Source organism: Mustela putorius, unplaced genomic scaffold (assembly GCF_011764305.1).
Source record: "Mustela putorius furo isolate JIRA1106 unplaced genomic scaffold, ASM1176430v1.1 tig00003867_pilon_pilon_pilon, whole genome shotgun sequence".
NCBI classification, from domain to species: domain Eukaryota; kingdom Metazoa; phylum Chordata; class Mammalia; order Carnivora; family Mustelidae; genus Mustela; species Mustela putorius.
In genome coordinates this window covers 9302412-9328427 of record NW_025422019.1, presented here as the reverse complement: position 1 = coordinate 9328427, position 26016 = coordinate 9302412, and the positions used below count along the sequence as shown (strand labels likewise).

Sequence of the window (26016 nt, the reverse complement as noted above, 5' to 3'; positions counted from 1 at the left end):
AGAGGGAGAGAGAGAAGCAGACTCCCTGCTGAGCAGGGAGCCCAACTTGGGGTTCCACCCCAGGACCCTGGGATCATGATGAGTCGAAGGTAGACACTTAACCAACTGAGCCACCTAGGCACCCTCCATGATAATTTTTGAATAACTACTTCTATCATTTAAAAAAAATGTTTTTCTCATAAATATTATATTATTTTACAACAAGAAAGAAAGAAAAAAAGCAGACCTGCAGAAAGAGAAAACACCACAGACTTGAGCTCACATAGCAGAGCCTGAGATTAATTTTTAAGTTTATTTGTCAATTTCCAAAACTCACTAGTGGAATAAAGAGCTTAATACAGGTATGCAAAAAGAGAGCCCCCAAGAGGTTTTCACCAGGATGAAATGGGATTAGCTTTGTAGTTCTTATAATCTTCTTCACAGAAGAATGCAATTTCAGTTTCATGAGCTGGAAAAAAAAAAAAAAAGAAGATGATAATGGAAAAAAATTTTAATGTAAAACTAGATTTTAAGCAAGCATTAAAATCCATATTACTCTGATTCAGTGTTTCAGATGCCTAAAGTGAGAAAGATGAACTACTTGTTTGGTTTCACATTTCACCAAATCAACAAGAAGTATCAGCTGTCGCTATAAGAATTTAAAATTCAAATAATTTAAAAGTAAAAAGAAAAATACAAAAAGAAATTAAAAACAAGAATGAGTACAAGACTGGTTTCCAGGAAACCATAAAATTACTCATGTCAGAGTCCTCTTAACAATCCAAGAAAATAAACGTTTATTTTTTTCCAAATGTGCTGCTCAGTTCTGAAGGAGGAGGGAAAAACGTTTTCTTTCCCTTTGAAATTAGCCTGTAGGTATAATAATTTAATACTTAGAGGATCAGTAGAATACTTTACAGATCACTTTACATTCTCCCTCATGACCCATCAAAATATGTGTCTGAAGAAGTTAATTTTTTGCCTGCTTATGACTAATTCATGAGGCTTCAACAATATGCAAAGTGAAAGACACAAATTGGCTTCTCCCGCAATACCTTCAAACACCTCTAATTATTCACTGGGGATACGGCACAGCTAAAGGACCCGCAAAGGAGCAGAGCAGTCACAATTCTTTCAACCTAGCAGGTCAAGGACTCCGTCTTCTAAAACAATAAGTCAGCAACATTATTAATTCAGACTGGAGACAAATCTGATGGAGAGCCTTCCAATTATTAAACATGCAGATCTTTAAGGTGTGTGCCAACAAGTTCCACGTTCAGTTTTTTTTTTTTTTAAATTAAACCAGAAGTTAATACAGTCTGCTTAGCTTTTACAGAAAGAGCAAAAGGGCCTGCAGACTCTCGACAGGAAAACAGACGAGATTATTTGTAATGAATACCGATCACTCAATTAACATATCCTCTAAAAACAGACAAGTAAAAACTCTTCATGCCAAATAAATAGGATAATAGGGAAAGATGCCAAGGATTACCCCTGGTCTCTTAGTTTACCGAACTCATCTCATCACTAGAATTTGTCACAAAAGAATGAAATTAAGGAGCTTAGCATGACATGTGAGCTAAAAAAAAAAAAAAAAAAAAAAGGTTTTTGCTGGTTTTAAGAATATCAAATTTAGGGGCGCCTGGGTGGCTCAGTTGGTTGTGTGTCTGCCTCTGGCTGGGGTTGTGATCCCGGGGTCATGGGATCGAGTCCTGTGTAGTGCTCCCTGCTCCCCGGGGAGCCTGCTTCTCCCTTTCCTACTCCCCCTGCTTGTGCTCTCTCTCTGTCTCTCTCTGTCAAATAAATAAAATCTAAAAAAAAAAAAAAATAAATAGATATTAAACTTCTTGTTTCTCAATTATGAGTTACCGTGCTCATTACAGAAAATACAGAAATGCTCAAATTATAAAATAAAGTCGCCCACAGTCTCAGATCCTGATTCCAGGACCACTGCATCTTCAAGATTAAATGAAGATTAATCTTGATGAAAATCAGATTGCAAACTCTCAGCACAATGAGCCTGGGGGTGGGTGGGTGGCAGACAGGGCTGTGACAAGCTGAGAATCGGTGGGGAGGGGCTGGAAACAAATGAACCCTGGGCAAACAGGAAGTTCATGTACAGCTGAATTTTACACAAAAATAGCATTTTAAAGAATGGCTAAGAGGCTCCACACTTGGAATGAGTAAAATGTTGAAAGGGGGGCTTCAGGAAACTCAATATTCAGAGAGAAGGTATCTTAAGATCTATTCCTTTATATATAAAAAGCTCCTGGGTTTCCTTTTTTGAAAAGCAAGCCCAAAGGTAGACCTCTATCATATGCAAGTGATTCTAATCATCCTCCAAACGGAGAGTGAGCTAAAAGCACCCTGTTCTTCAGAATCACAATGCAGGGTTTTATCCACAATGTGCTATTTACATACAGAACTTTACACAGTGCTTTGCCCACACAGCACTTTGCTCAATACACACTAACTGTAATTACAATTTTCACTTACTGCTGTTGACATTTATCTGTACCCCTTTTGAGAAACGAATACATCGTATAGTTCCTCCGTATGGTAATAACAGGTTCAGAATAAGCTGAAGGAAAGAAACAACTGACAAAGCATTTTTGCTTTGCCACGCAGGTTTTCTTGGGTCTAATTAACTTATAGATCAATTCGTTACTTCTCAAGTATTTTTATACGCCATCTCTCATATACACTCAAAATGAGATCCCTTAAGAGAAAGATTTTCAGATGAATACTTTTTTTCAAAAACAAGACAAGACTGACAAATGGGTTCCAGTCCCACTACTTTGTGAGGGCTGATAAAATTGACACCCTTCAAATACTGGAAAATAGCATACAAGTTCAACATGGGTTACTATAAACATTCAAAAGTCAGACACAAAATGTACTTGAAACTTAAGTAATGTGGTCCTCAAAGAAACCAAACAGAATACTTTTTAAAATCTGCAAAATTCTGTTGAAAATGTTTGAAAATAATTTCCTGTATTTATGCCACGCATTTACTTGTCGATTAGAGTGAAAACAAATTACAGAAGATTTTCCAGAACCTCAGCATCCTCAACCTTTCGACCATTATCTCTTAAATTCTTGCTGCCCCAATTCTATTTAAAATGGCTCCAGAAGAACCCCGAGGACGTCTACTGCGTGCCAGTCCCCTAGGGCACCTGATTTTAAATTAAATGTGCTGCAGGCGCAGTGCACTCAGGTGCAGAGTGCCTCGGCGTGTGAATCCGAAATGAATGTAAAATCTAAAATCCAATAAATACACTGCCGGTTCATCCCTTTGTCTTACTAGCAAGTGAACTCAAGTGAGAACCCTCCAAATACGGTGCACCATTTTAATATTGACTTTCAAGTTTAATGCAATGAACACAAGCCAGGACCTTCAAACTCTGAAAATGAAATTAATAATTTTTTTTGAGATCTTACTTATTAGAGAGAGATAGCATGAGTCGGGGCCAGAGGCAGAGGGAGAGGAAGAAGCAGGGAGCCCCCATGTGGGGCTTGATCCCGGGACCCCGAGATTGTGACCCGAGCCAAAGGTAGATGCTTAACTAATTGAGCCACCCAGGCGCCCCTGAAATTAATAATTTTATAATGTGTCCAAACAGGTCAGCCACATATATACATACACCCCTTTAACAGGAAAATAATAATGCCTTTAAATAAAAGAATGTAAGAAAAACCAATTTTAAACGTAAAAGCTCACGAAAAATTCAAGGCAATATACTTAAGCTCCTAACTAATTTATTCCAAAAAACTCTGTGAGGATTTTTGCACAGTTTCAAAGTCCCTAGCCTATTTTAGGTGGCACCAAAGTAGTATACGGCACAGCAACTGTTGTCTGAGAAGAGAGACAGAGACATGTGCACGGACTCTATGGTACAGATAATTAATGATCAGGCAAGCTGTAATGTGATAAGTAGTACAGATTACTGGGGGGAAAAAAATACAGGAACACTGAGTTCTGGTTTCTGCAGCAACCTGAGACCAAAAGGACAAAGTTTCACCTTCTCACCTGATCCAAGAGTATATTCTATCTTTCTAAGGTTCCTAAAATCTGAATTTATGAATCATTAAAACTGTGCTCACAGCTGAGTTATATTTCTAAGTTTGCACCAAAGTTATCTCCAGCCAAGAGTTCCCAAACACAGTGCTTTATTTCATATTTGCTTCAAGCATTTGTTTTTTAGATCAGCTGGCAGAGAGGACTTCAAGCTACAGTTTGAAGAGAATAAAAAGTAAAATAAATCTGACCTTTGATGGACTGGACACAGGCCTATAATCCCCACGGTGGTAAGGGGAGGGTAAAAAAGGAAGAACAATCCATACCCCTGTTCTGGAATCCCAAATTCCCTGGGCCCCCCACATACTTTCCTGAGCACCAGACTACCACGGCTTTGATGTTTAAGGTAAAGAACAGCCCCTGTAAGATGCCATTAAGGGAGGAGAGCATGTATGCCCTAAGATATTGCTACTCAAAAGAGAACGGGAAAGGCACCTGGAACATTCAGGAAACACAAATCAAACACAATCCTGATAAAGAAAGGAGAGCCCAAGAATCCTGCAATATTAGCTGTACATCTGAGAGAATCAAAAGGTGCTGGGCACAAAGTCAGGGTTCTGGTTGTGGGCAGACAGCATGAGTTGACACATAAAATGAAAACCGACCACAGGGGAGCTTTGGACTGATTACAGGATCTGGTTTGACACAAACTCTTCTCTCAGATAAGCACTTAGGGTTTGGTCTACTATATTTTGTTTTAAAATAGTTCCAGTAAAACACAATGGGCCTGAAGAGTTACCCTCCACCATTTTTTGCCTAAGGAAAGAGGATTCAAAAGATAATAGTAGTAGAATGTAGCTGAAGGAAAGACATAAAAACAGCACCCTAAAATTACTGACATGCAAATTTACCACTTAGGGGAACGAGTCTGTAAAACTACAATCATTAATGACAAGACAAAAACCTTTGCATTTACAAATAATAATTCTAAGTAAAGCTTTCTTCTTCCTTAAAAAAAAAAAAAAACACCCACATCTTTTTCCTTAGGTCTTTTAGCTCAGAGTCCACAAGCGAACATGTGCCCTGACGTCGGGCGCAGAATATACAATTGGGATCTGCAAGGCAGTTAAAAGGCCAGAGCAGGAACTGGAGAGTTTCTCTGTGAGAGAAGAGATCTTCAAACAAGTTTGTTCCCCTAATTTCCCTCCCCTCACAGTCCTTCTCTTCCTTTCATGAATTCTGCAGAAAAGTCATAATGATACATTTGTTACATTGGCGTTGTTCCCATGGCAACTGGCTGTGATGGCAGAGTGACAGCTCTAAGCAAGGTCAAGTGGGAAAAATGGAGCATGAGGACCTGCGAGTCTTCTCTTCAACCACTTAAAAACCTAACCAGACAAGGCACCGAGGGAGGGGAAATTCCCCAGAAAAATCACACACTGCAGGTGTCATTTTTACAACTCTACTCCCACTCCTAATTTCTTGGGGCTCACAGGGAGCACAGCTTCCTTCCCCATGCGGAAGTGAAGCTTCTCCAGGGCACAGCATGGTGGCTCCAGGTGACACGGAGAGGAAGCCACTCCAGCCGGGCCAAGAGTCACACCAGACCAGGGCTGTGGGCTTGCCAGGGCCCTGGGCAGGGGGTGGGTGTGCAGTGTGAGGTTCTGGGATCACCCTGAAACCAGTGGGGAACTCGGGACAAGAACGTGATGCTCATCAAAGACCCATGGCCTTACAACAAGAATGACAGAAAGATGGATTTGATTCTTACCTTTACAGATCATTCATTACACGAGTCTGAAAGTCACGACAGTTAAGCCAACAACTCACAGTATTTTAATAAATCCAAAACATTTGCCAGCTGCCTTCTCTAAAATGGTTTCCAAATACGTATTTCTAAGGGTCTCCTCATGCATCGTTCCAGATGTTTTCATTACCTTTTTTCACTCAACTCTTAACACGCTGAAACAGGTTTAATGGTTTCTGTTTTGTTTTACAGAAATCAAAACAGAAGTTCAACAACACTAAATGGCTTATGAACAGTCACAAAATAAGTAAAATACACAGCCCTCATTCAAACCAATTTTCTCCAACTGTAGTAGGAGTATATTCTTTAAAAAAGAAATTGGTTCCTTAATTTAGAGTACATGGGAACTATAGAAAAATTTTAAATTACAAGAACAATTAGATAATACCAAGAAGGAAAAAAGAAATCAATTGCTTGCAGTGCCACCAGCCAGAGAAACACTTCTATAATTTCATTATATGACCTTTTCTTCATATACACATATAGATGCATAAATACATACATTTATGAACAATAATGGTATCACATACTATATTCTATTTCCATGCAATAAAGAAAGCTCTACATCAGTGATTCACCAATGGGGAAGGTGAGAGACCCCTGCTACCCCTTTGAAGGCACATCTCAATCTTGGGGGAGTCACAGAGCTTGAGGAAGCATACTCCTGTTGGCCTGGTAATAGATGTGACAGGAAGTTAAGAGTGAGGAAGTCTTACTGGCCAAACTGACCGACAGGAAGTTAGAGGTAGTATACATTCCTGACAGTAAACCCAGAGGGTATCCACTTCCCAACACTCTCTTGGATACTACCACTTTTTTTTTTACATCTGTTAGTCTTCAAATGACTGCTTGTCCAAGGTCACCCAGCCTGTAAGAGGCAGAATCAAGCTTGAAAACCCACGCACTCTGGCTCTGGTCTCTAATGCTTAACCATTAGCCTAGTACACTATATAAAATAGCATCTACCTTCATAGTGCATTTCTCTCCGGACTTATAAGGCTGAACTATTTTTCATAGGTTAGCCATTTCTTTTATCAGTAAATTTTTTTTTACCTTTTTCCAAGCTAATTATGAGGGTTTTTTATAAATTCAGGCTAATAACTTTTTGTCATATATGAAGTATGTTTTTCATTGTTTAGTGCTTCTCCTTTAACTCTATTTACAGAATTAAATCTATCATTTCTCCCTGCTTTACGGCTCTGCCTTCAAGGTCACGCTTGAAGAGCTCTTCTCCCCAAGATTATGAAACTACTAAGCTACATTTTATTTAAAAAAGATTTTTCTTACACTATGACATATAATCAATCAACAATTTATTTTGGAATAAAGGTCGAGATAGGATTTAAATTTTATTTTCCCGAATGCTTTGGCAACGGGCCTAACATCATTTTCTGGCTAATTCATTCTTACCCCACTTATTTGAGAGGTCACAACTTTATCATATTATGAGATCTTACTTTTTTTAGTTTCCTTCTGATCTTTTCCACAGAGGTTTTATTTTTTTTTATTTTTTTTTTTTAAAGATTTTATTTATTCATTTGAGAGAGAGACAGTGAGAGAGAACATGAGCGAGGAGAAGGTCAGAGGGAGAAGCAGACTCCCCATGGAGCTGGGAGCCCGATGTGGGACTCGATCCCGGGACTCCTGGATCATGACCTGAGCCCAAGGCAGTCGTCCAACCAACTGAGCCACCCAGGCGCCCCCCACAGAGGTTTTAATCCCTCCATCAATACCAAACCAGTCTGTTATAATAATTACAGCTTTATGTTTTAACAACAAGCGGGGCTAGCTTCTAGGTGCCCCATGCCTCAGTAACACAGGTGCCATTTGTCATAATAACAGAACAGCACGTGAAGAAATAAATGGCAAAATAAAAACTGTGTTTTCCAATAAGAGCAATAGTTACCGTATGCTATGAAAAGACACTAAAAATAGCCAATAGTGTAGACAAACAAGGAAAGCAAGCTTAAGATTTTGTAACATTGTTATTTAGGATCCTATTTAAATTAGAAGACCTGGGGCGCTTGGGTTTCTCACTCAGTGAAGCAGCTGCCTTGGGCTGGGGTCATGATCCCAGGGCCCTGGGACTGAGTGTGCATTGGGCTCCCCACTCAGCAGGGAGCCTGCTTCTTCCTCTCCCTCTGCCTGCTGCTCCCCCTACTAATGCGTGCATGCTCTCTGTCAAATAAATAAATAAAATCTTTAAAAATAAATAAATAAGACCTGTCAGGAACTCACTTTAGGCACATGTGTCACTCAAAACTGGATTCTTGATATATGTCACTAAAATAACTCAATAGAACACCTGTCAAAAAAAAAAAAAAAAGACAAAACAAAAAAACCAGTCAAGCTTCCTAACATGGACCTCACTTGGAGTGCCCCTTAACCAGTGTGTCTGGATAATTACAAAGTAAGTGTGATTTGTGCTGTTTCCTTGGAGTCACGGACCACAGAGGTACGACAAAGGCACAGCACCTTCAACAGTCCCATCTCTCTGAAAAGCCTCGCTCCCAGCTGCCAGAGAATCTCCAGATGCACATACACAGAATTAGAGTGACATCTAATGGTCACAAAACACGCCACATGGCATTTCTTTAAAATAGAACTACCTGCACATTCTAGGCTGAAAAGCTAACTCGGGCCCCCTTTCAAGCGCACACGCGAGGTTCCTGTTTGAAATCCCACATCGGGGAGGCCCTGAGTGGTCGGGAGGACTATTAGAAACTGCGCTACACCTTCTACAAACAACATCTCAGTTCATTATTCCCCATTAGTTCTACCAGGTCCATTTCTCTCAAACCATCCATTCAAATGATGCTGATAAGAGTAAGTAGGTTATTAAGTGAGTAATAGCCTGTCAATCACTTAAAGCAACCCTCTGCAGGATTCTGAGCAGACCTGCAGGAAAGAACTATTTGCATTCTGCACATTTGGAGAGCAGCTATCTCCTGCCCTCAGTCAAATGATCTGAATGTACATCATTCTTGTCCTCCTCCTCTGAATAATTATCAGGGAGTGTAAAGGGCACCCAGGGTAGCATTTACTTTGCAGCAACTTATGCAAACACAATCAGCCAGGCGTCGGTGGTGGGGCGGCCAGGGACGTTGAGTGCCCCTCCAGCAGCGTGCGGCGCACTTTCTCACCAATTCCCGCAGCTCGCAGCGTGCAGTCTTCTTCCAGCATGAGCGTGTCGTCGTCTTCCAGGCTCAACACAAGCTCGTTGGTCTGGGAGAAAAGAAAACCTGCATCTTATCAATACTCGTATGTGCTTCATATTTGGTTAAGACATTTCAAAGACACAGAATTCTTACCCTGTGTGACAGCAGTAACCAAAGTCACATTCTCTTCCCATCATCGTTGGGACAGAAGCAAATGGATGTATACATGTATACATACTCCGTAAGTGCTGAGGAAACTGCGCCCTAGCACAAAGTTTTGGGGCCAGGTCTGGATGGAAATTTGGGTTCCACTGATGTCCCGCTGTGTGTTCTCAACGAACCACACAGACTCTCCGAGACTCAGTTTCCTCCTCCGTTAAAAAAAACAAAAGTGAGGGGGCATGTAGGTCACTCAGTCGGTTAAGCATCCAACTCTTGATTTCGGCTCAGGTCATGATCCCAGGGCTGTGTGATGGAGCTACATGGCAGGCTCTATGCTAGGTATGGAGCCTGTTTAAGATTCTTTCTCTCCCTGTCCCTGTCACCGTCCTGACACCCTGCTCCCTCAATCTCTCACTCTAAAAAAAGGGGAGAGGTATGAATCTTGTCTTTTGCCCTGTGGTGAGGATGAAATGAGATGAAGTACAGAAAACCTTAACAGAGTGTCAGTCACAGAGCAAGGCCTCTCCATGTCAGCTGCTGTGCTGTGCCTGTTGCCCTCACCGTCATCGTCATTGTCTCTTCCTCACAATATTCCAAGAGTCAGAGAGGGTAAGACACAGACCTAGACGGGGCACCTGGGTGGCTGAGTTGGTTAAATGTCTGCCTTCCACTCAGGTCATGATCCCAGGGTCCTGGGATCCAGCCCATGGCGGGCTCCCTGCTCAGCCGGGAGTCTGCTTCTCCCTCTACTACTCCCTCCTCCTTCCACCCCCATTCATGCTCTAAGTGCATGATAAATAAATAAATAAATAAGTGACACTTTAAAAAAAAAGGAAGGAAGGGAGGGAGGGAGGGGATAGAGAAAGAAAGCAAGCAAGCCAGCCAGCCAGCTAGCCCAGAGTACACAGAGGCCCCTGAGCTCTGACCAGCCTGACTTCGAAGAGAAGCAAGTTTACCTGAATGGCTGAAAGCCCATTTATCTAAAAACTTTGTCCTACCTACGTCATATTAACTTACTTGATCTCACGTCATATTAACTTAATCCCATGTCATACTGACTATAACCTTCCTCTATGAGGTTTGGGGTGGGAGTGGGTGAATTGGCCCTCCAGTGAAATTTACAAATCTAGCTAAACACTGTAAGTATCGGAGAAAATTCTGAGTGGATATCTGCCTCTAAAAAGCACACAGAGGTAACCACTAGTTGGATACACAGTACCACCTGTCAACAGAATGCAGCTGCTCAGCAACATCATCTATTTCTAGAATATGGCTAAGAGGGAAAAGAAAGGCCACTTCAGTAGCTAAAATAGAAGGCCCAGAAGGCATGCTCCACAGTCCACAACTTCACCCACTAGAGAGTGCAGGGGCTTGACCTCTGGAGCACACAGATTAAAGGTGGGGAGAACGTTATTAAAAAAAATCATTTTAGGGGCTCCTGGGCGGCTCAATTGGTTGAGCATCTGCCTTCTATTCGGGTCATGATTCCAGAGTCCTGAGACTGAGTCCCACACCAGGGTCCCTGCTCAGCAGGGAGCCTGCTTCTCCCTCTCCCTCTGCCTGCTGCTCCTCCTGCTTGTACACTCTCTGTCAAATTAATAAATAAAATCTTTCAAAAAAATCATTTTGGAATAGGTAGCACATACTCATGATACAAAATTCTCCAAGCACATAGGGAAGAGTGAAAAGTATGTCTCCTCACAAGCCCTATCTACCAGGTCTAGTTCTCTCCCAGAGAAGTTAGGCTAATTCTGACAAATACTTCCAGTGGCTGTCTCTGTACACATTCATGGAGGCAGAAATGCGCAGGCAAACTTTTTCAAACACACAGCAGCCTATTGTACGCTATATTCTAACTCCTGACTTTTTCCTTTTAATATATAGCTTAAAATCTCACAAAATCAGTACACGAGCAGCCTCAATTTACCAAGGCTGTGGGCTGTTCCACTGAAGGGATACAAACACACACACACACACACACACACACACACACACACACACTCTGTCCCCATGGATGGACATTCAGGTTGTTTCCGTTTCTTGCTACCATAAAAAAAATCCAGCAACAAACATGCTCATAACCGGTGTCATTCTGCCTATGTACGAGTTTTCTACATAAGTTCTAGAAGAGGAATCGTTAGGTCAGAAAGCACGTGCAACTGTATTCTGGCAGATGTCACTAAACTATGCTCCCGAGTAGTCGTGTACCACTTTACAGGAAAGCTACTGATCGCTGAGAGTACCTGTTTCCCACAGTGTCGCTGACACCATGTCTTATCAAAATCATCTGATCCCTGCCAACCTAACAGATGGAGATTAAGTGTGGTCTTAATCTGCATTTATTTTGAGTCAAGTTGTAAATATTTTGTTTTTTAATGAACTTGAAGGATCATTTTTTAAGTGGAATTATAAAATAGCATCATATACTAAGAAAATTAAGTCTTTTCTGTAATGTAAGCTAGAAAATTTCCCCTGTTTTCATTCATTCCTCAATTTTCCTTAGTGTTTTTTTTTCCTGGTAAAATTTGCTGAATGGCTGAATAAATAAGTAAAATTATCAATTTTTTATAGTTTCTGGGTTTTCTACCATACTTAGGATACTATGGTTTTCTACCATACTTAGGATCACTCTAAGATTACCTTAAAATTCTACCTTCTCTTCAAATGTTTTTGTCAATTTCATTTTTTTTTTATAAGCTTTTAATTATGGAGAATTTAAAACATACAGAACAGCACAATGAACCCTCCACACGCCCATCATCCGGCCTGAGCAAATGATATACTCATGTTCAATCAGTTTCATCTCAGTCCTCACCTGTGGGCTTCATTTTCACATTTATGTCATTAATCCACGGGTATTTATTTTGGCATAAAGAAAAGAATGTGGATTCAGCTCACTGTTTTCTGGATGTCTCACAATTGTCCCACTAATACTTACTGAATCCTCATGTTTTCTCCATAGCTTTAAAATGTTATACTTATTATACACTAAATTCTGATATATATTTGGGTCAATTTTTGGAGTTTTAATTCTGTGCCATTGACCTAAGAGTTCATATAGCAGCACTACACGCTTTTATTTACTAGAGTTTAATGATTATGGCTAATACATGTCAGAGCTAGTCACTCTCCTTTCTCTTCCTTTTCCTAACTATTCTTATATATTTTTTGCATATTAGTGTTATAATCAGCTTCTTTCATTTATATATATGGGGTGGCATTAAATTCATAAACTAAGAAAAAATGGACATCCTCATGCTGGTGCATCTTTCCATCCAAATATCCTAAGCATTTCCATTTAAGTCTTATGTTGGCTCCCTTCTGGCACATCTACAGTCTTGTGAAATTAAGGTAGAATTTCACATAAACAAAATGCACAGATCCTAAGGGGAGTTCAGTTCAATGAGTCTGGACAACTGAATGACCCTCACTAGCATTTCGAAGAGTCCCACTGAGCAGGGAGCCCAAAGCAAGGCTCGATCCCAGAACCCTGAGAACATGACCTGAGCCAAAGACAGATGCTTAACCGGATGAGCCACCCAGGTACGCCAAGTAGTATTTATTTTTGAATTCACCTAATTTCCTTGTCTTCCCTAGTCTTAGATACCCACCATAAACTCAATCAGCTTTCAAGTAACTGTATACCAGAGATTACAAAGAAAATGCCATGAGAATATGGCTGTCTCCTGTGAATTAGTAATTTCAAAAAACATATTTTTGCATATATATTTTTACAGTAAATACTTGCTTGATATAGAAAATGCATGCTTTTTAAAAAATTAACACTTTTTTGGGGCGCCTGGGTGGCTCAGTGGGTTAAGCCACTGCCTTCGGCTCGGGTCATGATCTCAGGGTCCTGGGATCGAGTCCTGCATCGGGCTCTCTGCTCAGCGGGGAGCCTGCTTCCCTTCCTCTCTCTCTGCCTGCCTCTCCATCTACTTGTGATTTCTCTCTGTCAAATGAATAAATAAAATCTTTAAAAAATAAAAAAAAATTTAAAAAAAATAAAAAATTAACACTTTTTAAAAGGATCTACCACTAATAGAGGCTTGGTGGGTTTTTTTCCCCTTAATGGCTGTAGAAAGGGTACTCACAAAATAAAAAATGCTAAAAAATAATGGGAAATATTTTAGAAGTATGTGTGTTCATTCATTTATTCACTGAGACAGCCAACAGTGATTATTTGTTATGTGCCAGATACTGTACATATGAAACATACCTTTGCTTTATGTGCCTGATGAACAATCTTTAATTTATCTGAAAGAAAAAAAGAAGTTTTTGTAAAATATTATTTTAAAACTTCATTTGAGTAATCTGAAATAGGAGGTCACAGTAAGAAACTTAAGTCCTTGCCTTATGATCCATTTACTTAAAAATCCAGTGTACAGTAAATTTAAAAACTACTTATATATATCATCACCTTAAAAGTCACTGCTCTATAAAGTTATCTGAAAGCCTTGGTCTCTGACACACAAAACTGGGTGCTATAACCTGCAATGAACTTGGCACATCTTCCCTTAGAACAGAAGACAGGTGGATATTACTCGATCCTGTTTTTTGGAGTCGCAGAAGGCTATAATTAGCAAATAATGTAAAACATGTCAGATGTTAACATGAGCAGTTCAAAAAGCCTAGTGATCTCTCAGAATACATGCAGTGACAGGAGGTCAAACCACCATCCTGACAAGTTGTTACCACGCTCCGAGCTCAGGCTCACTGGTAATGTGAGCACTGCAGTTAAAGCCCAAAGAGTATCAGTATTTGCCTCCTGGTTTTCACATGCTGCACAGACTCACACCACCTAATCTGCTTTATTCCATCCTCCTTCACTCCTTAATCTGTTTACCTTGATGTCAGGCTACACTGTGCTTTTCCAATAAGCCATTTCTCCACATTGGGTGCAGTCCGACTCTGCAACAGTGAGCTCTTAATTATAGCAGAGGCTCAGCACTCAACGGGTTTCAAGTCAGAAAGCTTCCAATTCTTAACTCTAATTCTTAACTATTAATTAACATATTATGATATGTATTATTATATCTGGATAAACTCCTAACCTTAAATTAACGTTTCTTTCTATCAATTAGGCCATTCGATTCAATAAAGAGCTCCAATAATAAAATGAAATGAAAGGATCTACTTTAAAAATGGGCCTTGATTTAACTCTGTTCTAATACTACAAAAGAATAGGGTGGCTATTGAGTTAAGAACTGGCACTCTGAATTACCCACTATTTTAAACACAAGGTCAGCCTAATTCTAGGATTGCAACTATGTACTCTTAAGAACTAAAAATAAACCTAATTTAGGTGAAAAAATGCATCCTAGGAATGTAAATATACCACAATTGTAAAAATAAGTTCAGAATGTACACAAGAAAATAAACAAATTGGCTTTGGATTATCTATTATTCTGAGTTATTATCTTTTTCTCATTATAGATAGATATTGGTTTATTACAAAAGGCAAGTTAGAAAAGCCAATAACAGTTTTTTAAGTAAAAGGATCCTGTTTAAAGTCTGTTACAACTAACAAGCAAAACTGTGGTTTGACCTTACCAAATACCAGTCACGTTCTACATATTTTGGTAATGAGCCTTTATTAGAAATATCCTTGCTCTGATGGGCCCTGCAAACCCACAATAAGAAGGCTATATATATATATTTTTTTTTTAATTTTTTTAGCAGCAGAAGAAATGATTTGAACAGAAATTTTCAGATTTTTCCCTCCAACAATAACCAGCAAGACTTGGTAAGAGGGTCAGGAAAACAACAAGCTAGCAAACAATATTGTACTAATAATGTCCTTTTCCTTGTTGAATAATCTCTTTTACAGGAGTGTAACCTCATGAAAATAAAAAGAATAGGGGTGCCTGGGTGGCTCAGTCGGTTAAGCGTCTGCCTTCGGCTCAGGTCATGATTCCAGGGTCTTGGGATTGAGTCCTACACCAGGCTCCCTGCTCAGTGGGGAGCCTGTTTCTCCCTCTGCCTGCTGTTCTCCCTGCTTGTGCTCTGTCTCTCTCTTTCTCAAATGAATAAATGAAATCGTTAAAAATAAATAAATAGGGGTGCCTGGGTGGCTCAGTGGATTAATGCCTCTGCTTTCAGCTCAGGTCATGATCCCAGGGTCCTGGGATCAAGTCCTGCATTGGGCTCTCTGCTCAGCAGGGAGCCTGCTTCCCCCCCTCTCTCTGCCTGCCTCTCTGCCTACTTGTGATCTCTGTCTGTCAAATGAATAAATAAAATCTTTTAAAAATATAATAAAATAAATAAATAAACAAAAAAAGAATAAAAAGAATATTTGTGAGGCATTTGATGTGTTCACACAAATGTGGTTTAGTCTCACCGGCCTTATGAAACAAATAGGATCAGCAGTCCACACTGCACAGCCATTAATATTTACTGCACACACGCACAGTGTCTAGGTGATAAGGATTTAAAAATAAGACCATATCCAGTGTGCTTTAGAACACAGTCTGGTTGGGATAAATCCATCATAGATGTAGATGCCAGTTAAACAGAAGGAAGGGCCCTGAGAAATCTCAGACTCTCTGTGTCCTGGCCAGCGAGCCAGCCCTTTGCCCAAGGGCACAGAGACCTCAACTAGCAAAGCTGAAATCTGATGCTGCAGCCTTTCCACTCCGCAGCACCCAGTGCATCCTGTTCCCACAGAGCAGGTAGCAATACCGGAGGACGAGAACAGATGAGAAACTAACATCTGGCCTTCCTTCTTGAACAAAGTGGCAGATTTTTCCAAAGCCAAGCCTAGACCGAGTCACTGAAAGTCTATCAAAAGCCCAGTGGTTCTCCGATTTCTCATCTCCCAGATAAATGTGTTCATTTCTCTTGCCAATTCACCTGAATAGTATGCAAATCCTAGGACAAAACAGTGTTAATTAGGTGGGGAAAATGTAAGAGGTACACTATCTACCACTATGATGATTAACAGTTAGATATTCTAACGCGTTCAGTACCTAAAACTTATCTTCCAAAATGACTTACAGGGAACACAAGTTAGAATGTATATGCATACACACGCATGTGCACACGCACACACACACACCATGACAAAACAGAAATGGCATCTGTAGGTTGACTCAAGTTCAAGGTTTTATTGCGAGTCATTATACTCTGAAAGCCATGCAAGCCAAAATTGAGAAGATTCATATTTACTTAATCATGCTTTTTATTCCTTTCTCTTATTCAATATTTAGTATGTAAATTCTTTAAGCCCAATAAATCAAAGTACTTTCCACTCAGTGCCTTCAGCTTCTGCTTGACTACCCCTTATGACCTCACAATTAGTCTCTGGATATTAAAATGCATACACACGGTGAAGATTGTGATTTCAAAGTATTTTAGGTCATAAGTTGCTCTACCAAATGGGAACAGAATTAAAAGCCACTCCAAAAAATGATCTAAGGTAATAAAAAATTTATACTTCAAAAAATGTCTGTACCAATTAAAAGAAATATTTATTAGATGCGTCATAATTTTCAAGTGAGGTCTCAAACTCAAAGTTTGGTGAGTGTCACTAAGCTGAAGGTTAATAACTGTACCAACTATTACACCAAGTAATGGAACCCAACTTCCTGCCTCATTACTACATTGTTTAATCTACCACTGCAACATACAAAATTACTAAATACTATGCTCAAGTTACTGGTATTTAAAATGTTTAATCTCTTCTTTTAATTCCTAGTCTGAAATCATTTTTCCTTCCTGGTTACCTGACAAATTCATTTTAGACATCATTTCCCAAACACGTTATTTGTTCCTCACAAATAGGCCACTTTCGTACACTATTACAATTTACTTCAATGATACACCATGATTCCTCTGGTTTTTTTAATTTTTATTTTTTCCTCTATTTCTAAGTAAATTTCCATACTGGTTTTTATTTACAGATAGTAAAATCATTTTTGAAAACCAAATTCAAACTGCCATCAACACAAAACTAACAAAATAATATTAATATACATTTTTAAAGAATAAGTAAAATTAGTTACCATATTTATAATTTCTGAATGGTGGTGGCAGGCTGGTCCTTAAAGGAATATCTATAAGAGAAATATTATTTTTGTTATATTCAAATAGACACTTGTAGCATATGCATAGTCTTTCACTACATTCTCCTAGATCTCCAGACTAAGCTACTTTGGGAAATTTGATAGACCACAAAATGAAGCTAACATGCCATCAAAATCCAAAGGTCATCTAAAACAATGGGACCACTAAGGAAATGCTGAGCTAAGAATTCAGTAACACTAGCTGAACTAAGAATTCAGTAACACTATTAAATGAATTGTCATTTTATTAAATATAATAATAGCATCTATGTACATCTGAAATACACAGCATTCATGTGTGAGATATTATTTTCTATACAGCTGATATTCATTTAGCATATGAACCTGAGAACTTGTTCAGGCCAGTAGTGGAAAGCAATGATCTAGATGAGTGTTATTACTCTTAGCAAAACTCACCCAACCTACAATAAAACTAACTAATTTAGCAAAGAAAACAAAAGAAGAACAAATTAAATACTGTTTTTAAAACAGAAATTCAAATGTCTGAGAGGGCATGTACATCAGAGGGCAATTTGATATGTATCAAAATTACATATGCATAGACCTACCAATTCCACTTCAAGACTGATCATGTGTGTGTGTGTGTGCGTGCGTGCGTATGTGTAATATGACATACAAAGCTGCTAACTGTAGCACTGTTTACAGTAGCAAATACTCAGAAAAATCCAAATGTCCTCCAGTAGGCAGACTTATTAAATAAATAACATGCGTCAAAAATGAAACATATTTTTCAACTGGGAAAAAAAAAAAAGAGGCAGTAGAAGTGCTCTACTGATACCTTCAAGATATGTTAAAGGTAAAGGGAAGCATAAGGCAGACCATTATTTTTAAAGCCAGCCACCTTTCAAGTAAAGCAGGGGAAAAGAAACAATGTATGTTTCCATTTGCCTGTATGTTCGTGAGGTGGGGGAGAGCATGGTACACTGGTGGGAGAACACAAGAGGGACAGAGAGCCTGGATCTCACTTATGAATTCTGGGCCGAAGAAGTGTTAATTAAACACCAGAAAAGGAAGTTAGATCTGTTCATTTATTAGCACTTATAGTTCCCAAACAAGACAACGCAGCCCTGCAAAGGTGTGAGGTAAGACGCAGAGGGCCTGGAGAAACTGCTCACCGTCAGAGGTGCTTACATTGGAAGAAATCAAATCACTGTCTTCTGTTCAGTCTGGATTTCTGAGAGAAGAGACAGTGACAGGCAAATGAGGGCACCTTCCCTTTTCCTCTAGGTGTCCGCTCAAGAGCCACACCATGGAGAGGCCCGCCCTCCCAGCCCTGCTAAGGGCAGGGGGGTGGGGGAAGGGGTTCTCCCCTCCAATAATTTCCTTCATAACATTCCTTACAACTATAGTTCAGTCTGTTCAGTGAAGTTGGTCTTCCTGCTCTCCTAATTCATAAATTCCTTGAGATTAAGACTCTAGGCCCTAGCTCTTGAAACTGAAGACAGTGTCTAGCCCATCAGAGGTTAACAGAGAACTGGTTCCGGGAGGGCAGGGACCATAGCCGATTTTCCTCATTGTGTTACCAGTACCCAGAAGAGTGTGGGGCCCGTGTCAGGTGCTCAAAAATATTCATGAATGAATAAATAAATAGAACTTAAGCCTTCCATTTGGCAGTTAAGAACTCTGAGGTCCCGGTGGGCCCAGGGTGGCTGAGCTAAGGGCTTGAATCCAACCCCCCCATTCTGCAGCAAGAAGAAGGGGTTCTTTTCTGCAGTGGCAAAAAGAGACCAGCCATTCAACCCATTATGGTGAGAGGTAAGAGCTTTGGTGTACAAACATATAAAAAGGCCAGAGGAGGAAAAGAAAAAGAACAAACACCTTCCTTACGAAAGAGGCGGTTTCTCATTCTGCACTACAACAAATTAAGCTGTGGGTTCCCATGTGGACGTGCCATTTCACCCAGAAGCAGAATGGCTGGGTTCTAAGTAGCGGTGGGTTTACCCTTTTAAGAAAATTGCCAAGTCACCTCCTAAAGGGGTTCCTCTTTACATTGCTACTAACAGACCATCAGAGTTCTAGTCCTTCCACATCCTAGCCAACACTGGGTTTTAATTAATAAGCCCTTTCCACTCTAGCCATTTCAGTGAGAGTGTTGTGTTCTCATTGTGATTTAGACTTGCACTTCACTAGACTAACAATGGTGAGTACCATGTATCTTCTTTGCTCTCAAGTGTCTGTTCAGACCCTACTGTCTACTTTTTAATGGGGTTATGTCCTACCTACGGAGTTGGAAGAGTTTTGTTTTTTTTCCTAGGCACAAGTCCTTTGTTGTATGTTTTACAAATATTTTCTCCAAGTCCACAGCTTTCTTTTCATTTTCCAGCTCAGTGTTGATTGAATAGAAGTGATCATGAGGCTGGTTCCTAATCTTAGGAGGAAAATACTCAGTCTTCCACCATTAAGTATGATGTTGGAGGTCCATTTTTCACAGATATCCTTAGTCAGGTAGAGTAAGTTCCCTTCTATTCCTACTTTGCTGAGAGTTTCTAACAGAAATGGATGCTGGATTTTGTCCTTACCTGCTGAAATAGTCCTCTGGTTTTCCTTCCTTCATTTATTCATATAATGAATTGCATTGATTGCCCTTCCTTGTTTTTCCACTGACTTTTTTATTCAAGATTTTATCTGACAGAGAGAGTAGAAGCAGGCAGAGCAGCAGATGAAGGAGACTCCCCACAGAGCAGAGAGCTGGACATGGGGCTCGAACCCAGGACCCTGGGACTGTTGACCTGAGCTGAAGACAGACGCTTCATCTGATCCATCCAGGCACCCACAGTGATTTCTGATAGTAAACCATTCTTGCATTCCTAAGATAAACTCCATATAGTCATATTATTCTTCTTTAAATATTGTTGATTTGATTTGCTAAAATTTGGTTATGAATTTTTTAAAAGATTTTATTTATTTATTTATTTGATAGAGAGACACAGGGAAAGAGGGAACACAAGCAGGGGGAGCAGAAGAGGGAGACTCCCCACTGAGCAGGAGGCCAGATGCAGGACTCAATCACAGGACACTGGGATCATGACTCCAGCCGAAAGCAGACACCTAATGACTGAGCCACCCAGGTGCCCATTGGTTATGAATTTTTATCTCTTTGTGTGAAAGATGTTGGCAGCTATTTTTTTCTTCTAATTACATTCTCTGATTTTGATATCAAGCTAAGGATGGCCTCAGAAAATCAGGTGATGAATATTTCCATCCTCTTGAGTTTTATGGAAGAGTCTCTAAAGAACTGGGATTATTTCTTCCTCGAATATATGAGACTGGAGTTTTGTGTGTGGAAATGTATTTTAACTACTGTTTATTTTAAAATATAGAATTATTCAGGTTGTCTCTTTGTTAGTTGGCTTTGGTAGTCTGGGTCATTTTTGTTTGCTTTAAGATTTTATTTATTTATTTGACAGAGAGAGACACAGAGAGATTGGGAACACAACCAGGGGAACTAGGAGAGGGAAAGCAGGCTTCCTGCTGAGCAGGGAGCCCAATGTGGGGTTCAATCCCAGGACGCTGGGATCATGACCTAAGCCAAAGGCAGATGCTTAATGACTGAGCCACCCAGGCGTCCTGGTAGTATGGGTCTTTTCAAGGAACTTGTCCACTATCCTGGGATAACATATTTATGGCATAAAGTTCCTTAATGTATTCCTTTATTCTATAAAGATTCTGTAGTAATGTAATAACTCTCAAAGCTGATACTGATAATTTGTGTCTTCTCTCTTTTGTTTTTTTCCAATCAGGCCAGCTAGAGCTTAATCAGTTTAATAGATTTCAAAGAATCGGCTTTGACTGATTTTGATTTTTCTCTGTTTTTCAATATTCTACTACAATCTTTATGATTTCTTTTATTCTGCTTACTTTGGATTTAATTTACTTTTCTTTTTCCACCTTCTTAACACAGAAGCTGAAATCAGTAATTTGAGACCTCTTTTTTAATTTAGACATTTCTAATTCTGTAACTATTCCTCTCAGTACTGTTTCACCTGCTTTCCACAAATTTTGAAAAGTTGTATATTCATTTTTATTCAGTTCATAATACTCTGCTTTTTGATCTCTGGTTTTAGACACAAGTTTTTAGAAGTATGCTATTTGGTTTCCAAGTATTTCAGAATTTTCCAGAAATTCTTCTGTCACTGATTTCTAATCTAACTCCACTGTGGTCAGAAAACATGGATTGTAGGACTTTTTTTTTTTTTTTTAAGATTATTTATTTATTTATTTATTTATTTATTTATTTGAGAGAGAGAGACAGTGAGAAAGAGCAGGAGCAAGGAGAAGGTCAGAGGGAGAAGCAGACTCCCCATGGAGCATTGAGCCCGATGCTGGACTCGATCCTGGGACTCCGGGATCATGACCTGAGCCAAAGGCAGTCATCCAACCAACTGAGCCAACCAGGCATCCCGGATTGTAGGACTTTAATCCTTTTCCATTTGTCATGACTTGTATTATTGCTTGGAATATAGTCTCTTGGTAAATGTTCTGTGGGTACTTGAGAGGAATGGGTATTCTGTTGTTTGTGGAGTGTTCTATAAATGTCACTTTGGTCAAGTTAGTCTAATAGTGTTCAAATTTTTTGTATTCTTACCATCTACATGCTCCATCAATTATTAAGGGAGAGATGCTGAAATCTCCCAGTGATTGGAGATTCATTTATTTTTCTTTGCAGTTCTGTTAGTTTTGACCTCATATTTTTGAAGTTCTGTTGTGTCAGGTGCATAAGCATTTAGAATCATGCATCTTGATTAATTGATGCCTTACCATCATAAAATGATAGTCTTTATCCCTAGTAATATACTTTACTCTGGAATCTACTTTATCTGATATTACTAGAGTCACTCCAGCTTTCTTTTGATTGGTATTAGCATGGTGTAATTTTTTCATCCTTTTACCTTTAACTGATTTTTATCTTTATATTTAAAGTGCATTTCTTATAGACAACATATAATTTAGGACTTCCTGTTATATATCTGTCTTTTAATTAAGCTGTTCAGACTATTTACATTTAATGTGATTATTAATATGCTTGGATTTAAATCTACCACTTTGCTATTTGGGTTTTCTTTTGTTCTCTCCATGTGTTATTATTTTCTCTTCTATACCTTCTTTTGGATTAACCTATCTGGCAATTTTTCATTATCCATTTTAACCTTTTTGGTGGCATATTATCTGTAACTCTTAGGTGTGTGTATGCGTGCATATGCAGTTGCTTCAAAGTCTGTAGTAATACATCTTTAATTATACTGTAACACTTTATAGTGAAAGAACCCTGTACTTCCATTTCTCCCCCTCAAGCCTTTGTGCTAGTTCGTGTATTTTCCATAAACCACAACACACTGTTACTGTTTTTCTTTACATGATGAAATCTATTTGAAGAAAAATTATAAAATAAGAAAAAAAAAGCTTTCATATTTACCCATGTTTACCATTTCCTGTACTCTTCATTTCTTTGTGTGCCTCCAAATTTCTATCTGGTATCATTTCCCTTCTGCTGGAAGAAGGTCCTTTAGCATTTCCTATAGTTCAGGTCTCCTGGTGATGGACTCTCAGTTTTTGCATGTCTGAAAGTCTTTCTTATGCCTCCGTTTCTGAAAGACCAGAATAGAATCCTAGACTGACTTTCTTACATTATGTTAAAGATGTTGCTCCACTGTCTTCTGACATGGATCGATTCTGATGAGAAGTCTGATATCGTTCATCCTTGTTCCTCCTTATGCAATGTGGTTTTCTCCCCCAGCTGCTTTTAAGACTTTCTTTTAAGACTTTTAAGACTTTCTTTTCTTTATAACCAACTATACACAATTTGATTATATGCCTTGGTATAGCTTTCTTCATGTTTCTTTTGCTTTGGGATTCGTTGAACTGCAGGTGGGTCTATAGTTTTCATCACATTTGTAAAATTTCCAAGCACCATTTCTTCAAATATGTCTTCTGTCCCCCGTTCCAGCTCCCATCCTCATGGCCTCCAATTACCTGTATATTTGGCTGGTGGAAGTTGCCCTGCCCCTCCCTACTGTTCGATTTATCTTTCTTTCAGTCCTTTGTCTATACTTTCAGATGGCTTTTGTTACTTTATTTTCAAGTTCACCAATCTCTTCCTCTGCCCCATCTGATCTAAACATTCGTTAATCCTACTCAGTGCATAGCCATCTCAAATTCGTATTTTTCATCTCTAGCTCTTTTGGGTCTTTTTTTTGTTCATAGCCTCCATCTCTAATGTGTTCAATGGTCCCTCTACCTTCTTGAACATTTGCAATGTAGTTATAACTTTCAATTGTCCTTGTCTACTAATTCTGTCATCTGCAACATTTCTGGGCTAGCATCAACTGATTGATTTCTCTCTTAATTATGATTCATATTTTCCTGCTTCTCTGCATGCCTGGTAAGTTCTGATTTGATGCAGGTCAATGTGAATCTTATCTTGCTTGAGGGCTGGATATTTGTGTATTTCTATAAACACCCTGAGCTTTGTTAAATTACTTAGAAACTGTTAGATCCATTTGAGTCTTGCTTTCGAGCATTGTTAAATGACAGCAGGGTGGAATTTACTCTAAATTCTGCCTCACAATTTCAGCAATACCCTTCTAGATACCCCGCTTAATAACCTGTAAATTACAAGGTCTTCCACTCTGGCCAGAGTTGGGGGGTGGGGGTCAACTATTCCCAGGCCTGTATGAGCTCTGAGCATTTTCCCTTCTGCTCCCTTCAGGTTGTTCTTTAACTGGCCTCATACACTTGTGCTAACTGTATTCAACTAAAGATACACACTCTGCCCATCTTCAAAGATGCTCTGCAAATGTTCAGAGTATTCCCTCTGAACAGCCCCTCCATACCAGTTCTCTGTCCCATGAAGTCTCTAGGCTCCACTCCCGACTGCCAGCTCTGACTCCTGAACTCATGACACTAATAACCAAGTTCTACCTGCACTCCCCTTGCCCTGCTCTGTGGCCTAAAGACTCCCTCCAGGTGGTAAGGTGGCACAGTCATAGGAACCACCTTGTTTCTCCTACCCCAGGGACCACTGTCTCATGCTCCCTCATGTCCAATATCTGAAAACCACTGCTTCATAAATTTTGCATAGTTTTTTCAGTTATTTCAGATGGAAGAGTAAGTTTTGTCCCTCTTGTTCATGTTGACTGAAAGGAAAAGTCTGTGACAAATCTATGACATTCTGGAAAATATTTCCCATTTTGCATAGAGTTTTCCTTTCATTTTCTTTTCCCCACTTTGAACTTAACTTTGAGACCTAATGAACTTTTATAGAAGATTTTGGGATTACAGGATGAATTCTGCAATAAATCAATTTAATATTTCATTATTGTAAAGTTCACAAGAAGGTAACTACTAGCTTAACTCATTCAGTTTGGTTACCATAAAAGGCGTCTATAGAAAAATTAATTAGCAAAATAAGGCAACTTAATAAATACATTGCTGGCAGTTAGGATGCCACCAAAAAGGTCTGAAATGTGGGGCACCTGGGTGGCTCAGTGAGTTAAATAAAGCCTCTGCCTTCGGCTCAGGTCATGATCCTGGGTCCTGGGATCGAGCCCCACATTGGGATCTCTGCTCATTGGGGAGTCTGCTTCCCCATCTGTCTTTCTGCCTGCCTCTCTGCCTACTTATGATCTCTCTCTCTGTGTCAAATAAATAAACAAAATCTTTTTTAAAAGTCTGAAATGTTATAACACACATTTCAATGTAAAAATCAATAAAGCTTTCAAAATTATTAAAATATTGATGGGCAATAAAATAATTCTTTACCTCATAGTAAAGCCTCTAAAAATAGAAGAGAAACAATTTCTAACTTTTTTTTTTTTTTACATTTTATTTATTTATTTGACAGAGAGAAATCACAAGTAGATGGAGAGGCAGGCAGAGAGAGAAGAAGGGAAGCAGGCTCCCTGCTGAGCAGAGAGCCCGATGCGGGACTCAATCCCAGGACCCTGAGATCATGACCTGAGCCTAAGGCAGTGGCTTAACCCACTGAGCCACCTAGGCGCCCCTCTAACTTATTTTTAGATCTATTCTACATTGTGAAGACTTTTAGGAAAGCATAAACAACTACAGGAAAAAAAGAAATTGACTACTTTAATGACAAATATGTACAAGCAAGAATACTAAATACCCACCATTAATCAGAACAATGTGCCAACATTAAAATCTAATAAGGGGTCCTGTGTGATATTATTGTAAGATTCCAAGGTTTTGCTCTATCAAGATCTTTCACTTTAAATACAAAATTATCTAAACATAAAAAGTGTGGAGAATAAGGGCACCTGGGGCGCTCAGTTAGGAGTCCAACTCTTGGTTTCGGCTCAGGTTGTGATTTCAGGATCGTGGGAGCGAGCCCCATGTCAGGCTCCACACTGGGCACGTGCAGAGCTTGCTTCAGATTCTCTCTCCCTCTCCTTTTGCCCCCAGCTTCCCTGCTTGCTCTATCTCAGTAAAAAAGTAAATCTTAAAAAAAAAAAGTGCAGAGAATAGAACAGAATTCATTTAACCCACCAACCACATTTAATATATGGTCATGACTGCTTCAGATTCTTTACTATTTTTTATTAAATAAAAACAATATGATACAGTTGAAACCTCTCTTTCTCTAATCCCTTTATCTCCCCCCATTACTATAGAGTGTTAGTTTGTGTTTTGAGTTTATAGAGTTAGATATTTAAACTAAGGAATCTACAGTGTATTTTATAGTACAAACAAGAGAACATTGCCTCAACACAACACTGGAGGAAGAGTCTCTTTGTGATAAGAGGATAAGGTGACTTAGCCACTGAAAAGTTAACCTGTTCCTTTCTTAAAAAG

At 39.3% G+C, this 26016-nt stretch overlaps 1 protein-coding gene across 7 annotated transcripts in view; it reads right to left on the bottom strand.

The window, feature by feature from the left end:
• Positions 1-273: 273 nt before the first annotated feature.
• CUNH2orf76 (chromosome unknown C2orf76 homolog) overlaps positions 274-26016 on the bottom strand; it is a 56803-nt gene continuing 31060 nt past the window's right edge. For 6 of the 7 annotated variants that reach the window (XM_004759755.3, XM_013060086.2, XM_004759757.3 and 3 more), the window contains 4 exons: positions 17128-17178; positions 13344-13381; positions 8948-9029; positions 274-448 (listed from right to left, as the gene is read on the bottom strand). In XM_004759755.3, coding sequence (XP_004759812.1) covers positions 372-448; positions 8948-9029; positions 13344-13381; positions 17128-17178 — 248 coding nt within the window. In that variant the 3' untranslated portion in view covers positions 274-371. The remainder of the gene's footprint in view (positions 449-8947; positions 9030-13343; positions 13382-17127; positions 17179-26016) is intronic. The other variant, XM_045066471.1, reaches the window with a different exon arrangement.